Source organism: Hyperolius riggenbachi, chromosome 7 (assembly GCF_040937935.1).
Source record: "Hyperolius riggenbachi isolate aHypRig1 chromosome 7, aHypRig1.pri, whole genome shotgun sequence".
NCBI classification, from domain to species: domain Eukaryota; kingdom Metazoa; phylum Chordata; class Amphibia; order Anura; family Hyperoliidae; genus Hyperolius; species Hyperolius riggenbachi.
The window spans coordinates 13,077,489-13,090,875 of record NC_090652.1 but is presented as its reverse complement, the minus strand read 5'-3'; the positions used below and the strand labels follow the sequence as shown (position 1 = coordinate 13,090,875).

At 44.6% G+C, this 13,387-nt stretch overlaps 1 protein-coding gene across 2 annotated transcripts in view; it reads left to right on the top strand.

Moving 5' to 3' along the window:
• The window catches only part of LOC137524096 (elongation factor Tu, mitochondrial-like), a 47,970-nt gene that overhangs the window by 15,812 nt on the left and 18,771 nt on the right, over nucleotides 1-13,387 (top strand). For both annotated transcript variants that reach the window (XM_068243597.1, XM_068243596.1), the window contains exons 6-8: nucleotides 9,630-9,794; nucleotides 11,366-11,498; nucleotides 12,975-13,079. In XM_068243597.1, coding sequence (XP_068099698.1) covers nucleotides 9,630-9,794; nucleotides 11,366-11,498; nucleotides 12,975-13,079 — 403 coding nt within the window. The remainder of the gene's footprint in view (nucleotides 1-9,629; nucleotides 9,795-11,365; nucleotides 11,499-12,974; nucleotides 13,080-13,387) is intronic.

Genomic DNA, 13,387 nt, shown 5'->3' with positions numbered 1-13,387 from the left:
CCTGTGTGGCAGCCTAAAGCTATATGAAGGTGGCTTCATATAGCTTTAACATTCCTAGCCTTCAGCAGTGATGAGATGCCTTTTATGTTACAAACTTACAATAAAAAAATATTGTTATAAGCAAATTATTCTGAGCTGGTAGATTCCTAAACTGAGTTGGAGTGGGATCATTTTTGTACAGACTCCACAGCCCTGCAATAACCTAAACCTCAGTGACTGATTACAGCCATTAAACTATTTCCTGGGAGAGAACAGCTTCTGCATGCCAGGGGATAGATTTAATAAGAGGTAAATCCTTCATAGATTGGACAGCACGGTGGCGTAGTGGTTAGCGCGCTCGTCTTACAGCGCTGGGCCCCCGGTTCGAATCCCAGCCAGGACACTATCTGTACGGAGTTTGTATGTTCCTCCCTGTGTCTGTGTGGGTTTCCTCTGTGCACTCAGGTTTCCTCCCACATCCCAAAAAACATACAGATGAATTCAATGGCTTCCCCCTAAATTGGCCCTAGACTACAATGAATATGATTATGGTAGAGATTAGATTGTGAGCTCCTCTGAGGGACCGTCGGTGACAAGACTTTATATGTGAAGCGCTGCAGCAGATAATAGTGCTATATAAATACAAAACAAAATGAGAATACAATAAGATTGTGGCTCTTATCGGTTTCAGACTGCAAGAAAGACTGGATCATTCATCTGAGACAATGGCCTCGATTCATAAAGCATTCCAGTGTTCTCCCCAGAATTTTTTTCCAGCCGGGTGGCATGAAATAGTAGCCGGGTGGCAGGAAAAAGTAGCCGGGTGGGGCGAGTTGAAAATGCAGGGCAACTGTGCTTACAGCATAGGAGGAGTTGAGGAGGTGAGCCGATGACAGCCGGGTGGTCACGAAATCCAGCCGGGTGGAGCACCCGGCTAAAAGAGCCTGGGGAGAACCCTGCATTCCCGCATGCGGAAATGCTGAAAACAGCTCACTTTACCGACCACATAGCAAAATCTGTATTCAAAAAGGCTTTTTCGGGGCGCATGCGTGGCGCTGGGCAAGATGGCCGCTTAGCCTGAGAGCTCCGCCGCTCGGCTGACACAAATGGGATCTACAACGGCTACAGATTGGAAAAACCTTCGCCCATATTGCATGAGCGTACTCCCCGTCAATTGCTGACTCTTATGGGACCGAAGAGAAGAGGCAAGGCAGCTTCCAGGCGAAACTTCGAAGCATATTTCTCGCGGCCTACAAAACCGCCACCTCCTTCCAAGATGGCGTCGCCTAAAGAACAACGTGGCGTAGAGCAATCCGATGCTCCGGAATACATCACCAGGCAAGTTTTAGAAGCCTGTCTTGCCGAACTACATCAGAAAATCTCCTGCTCAATCAAGAAAGCTGTTCCCTCGGCATTGGAGGGACTCCGGACGGACATAGAGACTACTCTCTCCCGTACAGCGGCACTCGAGAAGGCGGTAACGGCCCTAGAGCAGCGCTGCACATATCTAGAGGAGGAAAACGATAAGTTGACAGATACTGTGGGGGAACTTCAACGCTCCATTGAGGACCACGAAAACCGTGATCGGAGATCAAATTTGCGGGTAAGAGGGGTGCCGGACGTTGTCAAGCCCCCTGATATAAAGCAATATCTGACTGATTTGTTCTCTGAGATTGCCCCCGGTACATCGCAAGATATGTGGCGGTTCGACAGAGCTCATAGGGCAATAGGGCCGCGCCCTGAAGGAGCACCACTGCTGAGGGACATAATCGTTCGGTTTCACTACTACGAAGCAAAGGAAGTGGTGGCTATGGCGGTAAGAAATGTGAACTCTTACAAATTCCGGGATCATGAAGTGCAAATATTTAATGACATTTCCCCTATTACTTTAGCTAAACGCCGCAAACTCAAACCAGTCACAGCCTTATTGCGAGAGAAGGGCATCCAATACCGGTGGGGTTATCCCTTTAAGCTGATTGCTGTAAAAGATGGGGCCTACCACGCTATCTCCGCACCAGAGGATGCTTCGGATCTGCTTAAAGGTCTGGGACTTAGTATGCCGGGGAAAATACAACATCCTAACACTCCCTCTAAGATCCAGGATCAGAACAGATCACCTCCTTGTCTCTCACCAGAGGTCCCAGTATCTGAAGACAATAAGGATTAAAATGCTTTATTCTACTATACTTCGGGGGGAAAAAATCGTTAAAGTTAAGGTTGATTATGTTATATAGGTTATGTAGTAGTAAAATTATAACAGTAATGGTCAGCTGATCGAGTTGGACGTCGGGCGATTCGGCCTGCTGAGCGTCAGTATGTCTTCCCTCTATGGGTGTGCAGTGGGGCGCACCCACACAGGGGTTCACACCACCCCTGTTATGCTAGGTCATCTACTGAAAACACTGCAGTTAGTGCAGTGCTTATTGTTTGTTACAGGTTTGCAGCTCAGCTCTCCAGGAGCTGAGGTCTCCTTACTTTTTCTTATTTCTTCTCTTATCTTTTCTTTACTGCTGCTAAATCTTCCTCCTATACTTTCTTACCTCTTTATACTTATCCTGCCAGCCATTTTTGTTCGTAGAGTCATATTTAACAAACCCTGGGTCCACTGTGTACCTGATTTACGCAATTTTAACCTTCCATAATGGTGAAATTTGTTACTTTAAATGTTAAAGGGCTTAACTCAGTGAGAAAACGATATCTAGCTTTAAGAGATCTGGAACGAATTGGGGCGGATTTTGTTTTTTTGCAAGAGACACGATTCTCTTCAAAACGACCGGGATATCTAAAAAGTAAATGTTACCCACAATCGTTCTTAGCTAGTGCGCCAGTTAAAAAAGCAGGAGTAGCCTTACTCATACATAATAGATGCCCATTTCAGGTAAAAAAGGAATACAGTGACCCCAGGGGGCGGTACATTATACTGCAGGGTTCTTTGCATGGTCTAGAAATTGTATTGGCGGCTGTATATGTGCCAAATGTCCACCAAATACAATTTTTAGAAAAGGTCTTAAAAAAGATAGAACAGCTCAATTGTTCTAATGTGATATTGGGAGGTGACTTCAACATGATATGTTTTCCTACCAGGGATCGTAAGTCAGTAGAAACCCCATCCAATTTTTCCTCTATCTGCAAACTTTCTAAAAGTTTTAGACAGCTGCAAAAGCAATTTGGGTTGTGGGATTCCTGGAGAGCTCTACATGCAGGGGAAATGGATTACACATTTTACTCTCATTCATCTTCCACCTATACTAGAATCGACCATTTCTTCATATCACCCTCATTATTAAATTCCTTGATTTCCTCAGAAATAGGCCCAATATCATAGTCCGACCATGCCCCCCTGGAATTAACACTCAATTTAGTTAACAATCCTAGGCTGCCTTCAGTTTGGAAACTAAACGACAACTTTATTACTAGATGAGGAGATAAATCAGGATATATTGGAAAATTTAGATACCTTCTTTAAGTTAAATACAGGGTCAGTTACACATTTCTCAACAGTATGGGAAACACATAAAGCCTGTATCAGGGGCAAATTTATAGCAATAGCTAGCAGAAGGAAAAGAGAAGCCATACATAAAGTAAATGGTTTACTCCAGCAGATAGCGGAGCTGGAGGAGTCACATAAAAAGCTACCTTCTAAACATACCTATCATAAGTTGGAAGCACTGCGTAAACAATTGCTTGACCTGCAATATGTCTCCGTAGAAAGATCTTTGTTTTTTACCAGACAGCTATTTTATGAAAGGGGTAATAGAGCCCATACCATGTTAGCTAAGAAACTACGAGATATGAAAACCCGCAATGTGGTCTATGCTTTAAAAGATAAGCAAGGAGTCCTACATCATGACCTACGCCGCATATCCCAACTATTTAGGGAATATTTTTCCGATATTTATAACCTTCAAGAAAGAGAGGGACACTCCAACCCCCCTAGAAAAGAGATGAATGAGTACTTAAGATCATGCGACCTTCCGACCCTGCTTCCCCATCAATTAAACATATTAAATGGCACGATTGAGATAGAGGAGATATCCGAGGTCCTTAAACATGCAAAGCCTCATAAGGCCCCTGGCCCTGACGGATTTACTATGGCCTATTATAAAAAATATCGAGACATGCTGGTCACTTTATTTAACAGCTTCTGGGGACTGGATCCCATACCAACTACAATGCTAAAATCACATATGGTAGTGATCCCAAAACCAGATAGAGACCCATTAGATCCCAAAAATTACAGACCGATCTCGTTGCTTAACACCGATTTAAAAATATTCACTAAGGTACTTGCAAATCGATTATCTATGCTGATGCCCTCTCTGGTGGATTCAGATCAGGTAGGATTCATTTCGGGACGCTATGCGGGAGATAACATCAGGAGGTCAATTAATTTGATAGACCACATTAATGATAATAAACTACCCTCAATACTAATGAGTCTTGATGCAGAAAAAGCTTTCGATAGGCTTAGTTGGCCCTTTCTTTTTCAAACATTACGGGCAATGGGTTTTGAGGGGGCTTTTTTAAATATTTTATTCAAATTATACTCAACCCCCCAGGTAGCATTAAAAATTCCGTTTACCGACCCAAACCAGTTTTTCTCAATTTCAAATGGTACTCGTCAGGGTTGCCCCTTGTCCCCATTACTTTTTGCTTTATCTATTGAGCCTCTGGCTGCAAGGATAAGGGGCAACCCTGACATCTCTGGGATACATATTGGGAGCACAACCTTTAAAATTTCACTTTTTGCTGATGATGTGTTAATATCAGTAACCAATCCATACATATCTCTCCCTAATATGCATGTGGAGCTCTCCAGGTTTGGTTTCTTCTCAAATTATAAAATAAACGATAGCAAAACAGAGGCACTTTCATTCTACCTCCCAACACAAACTGAAAGGGATATGAGGTTGCGGTTTCCGTATAGATGGCAACCAGATACTCTTAAATACCTGGGGGTCTCTCTACCAAGAGACACCGGGAATTTAATACATTATAATGTGTCTCCCCTAATCTCCAGAATCATAAAAGATTTAACTAAGTGGAAGAATTATAGTATATCTTGGTTTGGCCGTATGACGGCCTTCAAGATGAATTCTCTACCCAAACTGGTATATGTATTTTCCACAATCCCTATGTGGATACCGCAGTCTATCTTGATCCCTCTCCAGAAGGCACTGACAAGGTTTATTTGGCAAGGAAAAACACCCAGGATTTCTAGATCTATACTCACTCTTCAAAAGCAATATGGGGGCCTTTCAGCCCCTAATATCTACAATTACTATGTGGCTAGCCAATTTAGGCAGATGGTGGCATGGTTTGAAAAAAAACCACATGCAAAATGGGCAAGGATAGAATTTGAGGCCTATAATCCATACCACCCTAGTGCTTTCCTATGGAAAAATGTTACACCTCCTGTGGAGGCTCTAAGGATCTACTCCTCTCTACGGTCCAACCTAAAATTATGGTCGGTCATGGGGAGACGTATGACCCTACTGCCGCAAACCTCCTCAATGATTCCAATTTTTGGCAATCCTAAATTTATACCAGGTCTTGGGCGCACAACCACTTCAATATGGGCCCAAAAGGATATAAGGTTTATTGGTGATTTACTTAACCCCTTTACAGGTAAAATGTATTCCTATGAAGATCTTAAGGACCGTATTGCACTTACAAATGCTAATTATTTACAGTATATGCAGATCCGTCATTTCATACTTACCATTTCTTCTACTCTGGAATTTGCTCACAAATCTGAATTAGAAGCAATCATGGATGCTGGCCCCACGCAAAAAGGACTCATATCCTCTTTTTACACGTGGCTCAACTCACCTTTACGCTCTGCACCAGATTATAAGCATAAATATATGAGATACTGGGACCAAGAATTGAACTCAGACACCACTTTGGACACATGGTTAAAAATATGGACGAATGCAGCCAAAACGTCTATTTGTGTAACAACGAAAGAAAATATCTACAAGATTATGTTTCTCTGGTACCAAACCCCAGTTAGACTTCATAAATGGAATCCATTAATACCCCCGACATGCTGGAGAAACTGTAAGCTACCAGGAACTATCTACCATCTGTTCTGGTCGTGTTCTGGAATACAGACTTTCTGGACAGAAGTGATACACCTGATAAAACGACTCACTGATATCACAGTACTCTTAGACCCCTGGATCTGCATATTGGCAAAGCCACTACCTAAACTGAAGTCTCATAGACAGCGGTTACTAAACCATTTTTTAACTGCAGCTAGGTGTGTCATATCAAAACACTGGAGAGATCCTCTTCCACCCAATGTTAAAGAGGTACTCAACAGAGTGAAATACATATATAAATTAGAGCACTTGACAGCTGTTATCCAAGATAAAAAGCATTTATTCGACAAAACATGGGGTGAGATTATCCTGTAATTATATATGTAAAGATATGACCATTACAAAAAAAAAAAAAAACAAGTATCTGATGCTGGCAGGACTCTTCTCTTCTTCTTTCCTCTTCTTTTCTTCTCCTTTTCTTTCTTCCTTCTGCTATCTCTGCTCTTCTTTCCACTCTACCAAAGAATCCGTGGATGTCTGGTCTGTGGGGGTACGTGGAGGGCTAAAATAATAGCTGTAACACAATCCGACTCCTTGAGTCTATGGGAGGTCCAGAACGTGCCCACACGGACTAGGGGTTCACTCGGATTAAAACAACCTCATCCGACTATAATTCAATAAGCTAGAGATACACATTATCTTATAGCTAGGATTGTATCTATATCTCCATTGTAATATGCTATTAATAACTGTTATATATGTAAACAAAGCTAAAATGAAAGAGGATTGTTATACCATGTGTTTGAAAAATTTGAAAATAAAAAACTTTAAATACAAAAAAAAAAAAGGCTTTTTCCGCATGAAAAGCCGACATTAGCGAGCAGAGTGATAAATCACCGCCTTGCGCGGTGATTATCTTAACAAAAGTAACAAATGTCAATTCATAAAGATTAGAGGAAGCGGTATGCAGACGGGTATTACCGCTACCTCTGATGTGGCGAGAAGCGTGCGGAATACAGTGCAGTGAATGGGACAGACCTCCCAAGCAGCAGCAGAGAGAACACCGCACGGAGGGACTCGGCCAGCTTCTCCTGTTTCCGCATGCGTACGACAGCCTAACGCCTGCCTACAGCGGGATATCTCCGCACTCCTATCACAACTAGAAACATTTTTATAAATGACGACCCAGAAGGCTGAAATACCAACAGCGGTGTTTCCCTGCTCGAATTTACCTTACCGACAGCACTTTTATGAATCGAGGCCAATAAAACCTTAAAAGTCACATTTTAGGAGTAGGAGAATAGACTCAATTGTTAATCTACTCAGTTTATTTTCAATTCAGGTTTGCTCTAATGCTAGTTACACCCCACCATACAATTTCCTGTTATGCTGGGAATACACGCTCGATAGATAATATCTGACCTGTTCGATCTCCGGCCCGATCCTTTCCCCGCTCGATTTCGCATTGAGGGCAATGGAAAAAGCTAAGAAAAACGAATGGAAGATAAGAAAATCACCCGTAGAATCGAGCGTGGAAAACGATCAGGCGCGGAATTGAGCGGCAAAATCGACCCGTGTATTCCCAGCATTAGATTTTCTGTAAGATTTACCCTGCCAGATAATTTCCAACATGTTGGAAATTATCTATCTAAAGGTGGCCATACATGGTACAATTTATTTTTTTTTTCGCTTAGATAATTTAGTTCGGTTATTCCGTTTAGATCGAATATAAAGATTTTTCCAGCATGACCGATCAGATTTTCCCCCCCAAAAAAACGGGATAGTCATTCGAATTTCTTGATAAAAAATGTTTATATCTCTCTCTCTCTCTCTCTCTCTATCTATCTATCTATCTATCTATCTATCTATCTATCTATATATATATATATATATATATATATATATATATATATATCTATATATTCAACTTTCATTCAATCGCTTAGATCGAATAAACGTTTTTATTGCACAGTGTATGGCCGCCATAACAATCGTTCTGCCGAGCAATTAGGCATTGTTCTACTCAGCAGGAGATAACCTGAAGACAATGCACCAGAGATGATGACCATTCTCCACCAGTACTTTATAGAACATATTCTAATTACAGAAACAGAAAATCTAACAGAAAGTTGTATGGTGTGTATTAGGCATTAGGTGACACTTAGCAGCGCTTACCTGGTGATGATGGATTATTACTACACAGAGCTGAGATGAGGGAGACGTTATGACATTAAACAATGTTACACAGGTGCATTCAGCAATGGTACACAAAATAGTGATGTGAATTAGGGATGGTCATCGAGTTGCAAGTCCTTTTGAGTTGATGCAGCATTGTGCACGTTTTGTATACAATTTTTTTGCAACTTTAAAATAAACTAATCAGATCCTGCTGAGGTAACATTCAATTGGTCCATTTTCAAGCTGAATGAAATGTCATAAAAAATTTGCATAATCCTGCATCAGCTCAAAATCCTTTGTCTCATCTACCATTCCTAATGTAAATCTAGGGATAAATATGGCTGACGAGTCACTGAGTCCATATGGTGACGGAGAGGAGCACAGGGGGAGGAGGGGCCTGTCGCATCTGATGGCAGCAGTGTTTTATTCTCCTTGGCGGTTATCACGAGTCCAGCTCGGGGTGGGAAAAAACATGCCAGGAGCGGTATCCTCGAGCTGAACTCGTGGTAGCTGCCGGGAGGTTTGTGCAGAGCAATGTGAGCAGCGGACGTTTTTACTCACCTCCCGGGGGATCCCGACGTCGGCCGTTATTCTTCTTCCTCTCCTCCGAGGCTCTGCTTCCCCCTGGTGAAATCGCTGTCTTGTCGTCAAGACAGCCGGCAATCTCACTATGGGGTTACAGCGCCACCCGAAGGACGGAGGGAAAAATGCAGTGCTGGATCTCAGGGAGGTGAGTGATTGCTGGGGCTGCTGCAGATCTCTGCGGTATGATATATATTTTTTTTTCCTAGGCTTTCGGGTCTGAAAGCATGCTAATAAAAATGCACTGGAAAGAATCAGACCGCCAAGGGGGGTTAAAGTGAACCTCCGGACTAAACATCGACTCAGCAGCACTGAAAAGGCTTTGTGTTTCTTTAACAGTTTCACACCATCAGAACTTTGTTTCTCTTATACAAGCCTCATTTTTAGCTGCACAGAAGAAAACTGCCCGGGCTTTTTTCCCCTGATGCTGTGCAAAGCATGATGGGATTTCTGATTTTGTTCTCGTTCTGCTGTTTTGGTGCAATTTTCTTTTTTTTTACACTTTGAATTTGACATTTGAAGCCTAGTGTGTGCAGCTGGGAGGGGTAATCAGGACACAGGACAGTTGGAACTGTGTCTCCTGCTCCCTGTCACCTCCTTTCAACCAAAAACATGGCTGCCCCATGACAAAGATGGCAGCCCCCATGAATCACAAACATTTGCCTGTTCTTTTAAAACAGTGTGGGTAAGAGATTATATTACCTATCTATTCTAATTAACATAACTAATGTAACTTGATGACAGTATGTTTAGGCTGAAGTTCCCCTTTAAAGCCAATGTCCTGTGCGTAGGTTTGGCATTTTAGTAGGTCGCCTATAAAATATCCTCTTCTCCCTCCCGCAGATCGGGGTGAAGCATATCGTGGTGTACATCAACAAGGCGGACGCGGTGGATGACAAGGAGATGCTGGATCTGGTGGAGCTGGAGATCAGGGAGCTGCTGACAGAATTCGGCTATGATGGAGACAACACGCCTGTTGTGACGGGATCTGCGCTCTGCGCCCTGGAGGTAAATACAGCACAGGAAAAAAAACATACTTACCTTAACAGCTTTTGTTTTGTTTTTTTCTTTTGGGTTTACTTTAACCTCTTGACGACCAGCTAACGCCGATTGGTGTAAACTGGTCGTCTGCGGGTTACCATGGAAACGGTTGCTCGATCAAGCGGCCTTTCCATGTCAGTTCACGGAGGGTGTCTCCGTGAACAGCCGGAGAGCCGCCGATCGCGGCTCGCCGGCAAAATGTAAACACGCGGGGAAGAAATCCCCGCTGTTTACATCACACGGCGCTGCTGCGCAGCAGCGCCGTGACGTAGATCGGCGATCCCCGGCCTCTGATTAGCCGGGGATCTCCGGCATCTGATAGGCAGAAGCCTATCCTATCAGGCGCAGGACGGAATTCCGTCCTGCGCCGCTCACAGGGGGAGGGAGAGGGAGGGAAGGGGAATGAGGCCAGGAAGCGCTGCGGAGGAGGGGTTTGAAGAGCCCCCCCCCGCAAGCGCAAGCAGCCGGCGGCGATCAGACCCCCCCCCCCCCAGCAGGACATCCCCCTAGTGGGGAAAAAAGGGGGGTAGTCTGATCGCCCTGGCTGCCAGCTGATCGGTGCTGCGGGCTGGAGAGCCCACGCAGCACCGATCACTGAAAATTACCCTGGTCGTCAAGTGGTTAAAATAAAAAAATAAAAAAAAATACATGCATTTAGTAAAATGTTGTTTTAACTTTTCCATGACCAGCTGTAGTTTTAAAAAATTGGAAAATCATCTGCTACATCAGTTCATAGATCCTCATGTCCTGCGAGACCTTCAGCTACCTGCTGTTCCCACTCCCAGTCTGAGACTTGTATGTGGTTGAGTTTGTCTGCATTAGTCTGAAACACACCCTCCTAGTCACATGGGGGGGAGGGAGAAGGATGATTGCTCTGTCTGCCCGAAGCCACACCTCCCTGCGGACTGACAACCTATCACAGATCATTAGTGTCAAGTCGTGAGGTGTGACTTTAAAAGTGGGTGCGGAGTACAGTGTGCAGTCATCTGGAGGTTGCTGAGGTGGAGATAAGACCCTTCCAGGGAAAAGTAACTGAAACCGGTATGATGAGTCAGGCTGAAGCTCTGGAGACCACGTAAAATGGCAAGAAGGGCCACATTCGGCCCACGGGTCTTGTTTGACTCCTGTGCTCTAGAGTGTAAGCTCACAAGGGCAGGGACCTCCTCCTAGTGTTTATTCTGCTGTAATTTATCATATGAACACGTACCAGTATTAGTGATGTTTTATACAACTATGTTTCTATTTGTGTTACTGGATGTCCTGATTGGACAGAGTTCTGAACTTCTCACGTATCTACACTCCTCCACTATGTGTTCTGTACCATGTACAGCGCTATGGAAGATGTTGGCGCTATATAAACAAAAATAATAAAAAGGGGCTGTACTTGTCTTAGAAGCTCCTCCTCTTGTTACCAGTTCTCCATGTTGGCAGTGCTGGGGTGTGTCAGACACCTGCGACACGCTGGCAGGCTGCCGTGGGCGGGCTGCATCTCACTTTTTTTCTTCTATTAAAGCGCCCCCTTGTGTTTTATGTCACAGAACAGGAACCCGGACATTGGCCTGAGCTCTGTGATGAAGCTGCTAGACACGATAGACGCCTACATTCCCGTCCCCGAGCGAGAGCTGGATAAGCCCTTCCTGCTGCCAGTGGAGACTGTCTATTCCATTCCAGGTAAGCGCCCTCTGTTGCCTACAGGATGTAGCTGCAGAAATTGTCAGTGAGGCGCAAACAGTTTGTGGGCTGCGGCATGGGGCATTGTTAGAGCAGGTGTGGCTAGCCTTCATCTTTGCCACTCTGCCATTCTTAAAGAGAACCCGAGGTGGGTTTGAAGAATATTATCTGCATACAGAGGCTGGATCTGCCTATACAGCCCAGCCTCTGTTGCTATCCCAAACCCCCCTAAGGTCCCCCTGCACTCTGCAATCCCTCATAAATCACAGCCACGCTGCTGACAAACAGCTTGTCAGAGCTGGCTGTGTTTATCTCTATAGTGTCAGTCTGCTGCTCTCCCCACCTCCTGCAGAACTCCAGTCCCTGCCTGCATCCCTTCCCTCCCTGCTGATTGGAGGTAAGGGACGGGGGCAGGGCCCGGAGCTATGCAGGAGGCGGGGGAGCAGCTGAGACTGACACTACAGATATAAACACAGCCTCACAGCACGGCTGTGATTTATGAGGGATTGCAGAGGGATTGCAGAGTGCTTAGTGGGGTTTGGGATAGCAACAGAGGCTGGGCTGTATAGGCAGATCCAGCCTCTGTATGCAGATAACATTCTTTAAACACACCTCGGGTTCTCTTTAAAGTGACATTATGAGACGCGTGTATGTACAATGCCAAGCGTACAAATAGCTAAGCTGTGTTCCTTGTCTTCTGCCTGAAAGGGCTAAACATTCAGGGTTGCAAGTGATCGGTTTCTCTCCTAGTCAAACTATAGTGTAGCTCTCACTGATAGAGTTACAGCCATAAAACTCTTTTCTGGCAGAGAACAGCTTCTGAGAGAAGGGGATAGATAAAAAAAGGTCAACCGGTCATATATTTTAGCTTCTGGGACACGGAATACTGTATCAGTGATCTGAAACAGTACATCATTAAACCTTTTTTTAATACTAAAGACTCAGTTCTGACTGTAAGAGGGTAGAACTCCTTAAAGTGGAGTTGAACTCTTGCATAGTACAGAAGGAAACAGAGAAATTCACCCTGTATGTATTTAGAGAGTTTAGCCTGTCTTATCCCCCACACACACACACCATCTGTGACTAATCACAAGTCGTAATTTGCTCTCTCATCTGTGTCAGCTGACTGCCATGGTGAAGCAGCTAGTTTGTAAAAACAGGATGTTAACCCTATGTCTGCTTCCATGAAAGCAGGAAGTAGACACGCTGCAGCTTTATTGCAGGATTTGTAACAGCTGCAACAAAATGTTTTTTCTGTAAAAGTAGTTATGCTGTTGCTTATCTTTTAGAGCAGAGAGGAAGTTCTGAGATCAGATCTGCTGTAAGAGGCGTTTTATACCTAGCAGACCTCGCGGGGGGGGGGGGGGGGGGGGGATGCTGAAGTAGCTGTCGGCTATAGATTGCTCTCCTGTTGATGAGTTGTAGCCCATCTCTCTACTCCCCCCTGTAATCTCTTTACCTGCGTTTCCCTTGCAGGCCGCGGCACCGTGGTGACCGGAACACTGGAGCGGGGGACTATCAAGAAAGGAGACGATTGTGAATTTGTCGGCCGCAGAAGACAGATCAAAACTGTTGTGACAGGTAAGATGCCAGATGACCTCATTTTTCAGCACGTCAGAGGCAGTGTGACGTCAGCGCAGAGAATGGTGGGAGGGGCCTGGCTATCCTTGTGCACCTCTGTATGGGAGAGAATGTTTGTCTCTGACCTCCCCAGCTGACTGTGTTACGTCAGTGCAGTGTGACGTCAGCGCAGAGAATGGTGGGAGGGGCCTGGCTATCCTTGTGCACCTCTATATGGGAGAGAATATTTGTCTCTGACCTCCCCAGTGGACTGTGTTGATCAGGTTTCTGTAGGTGCAATTGTTATGTACAGGTAGTCCCCGGTTAAC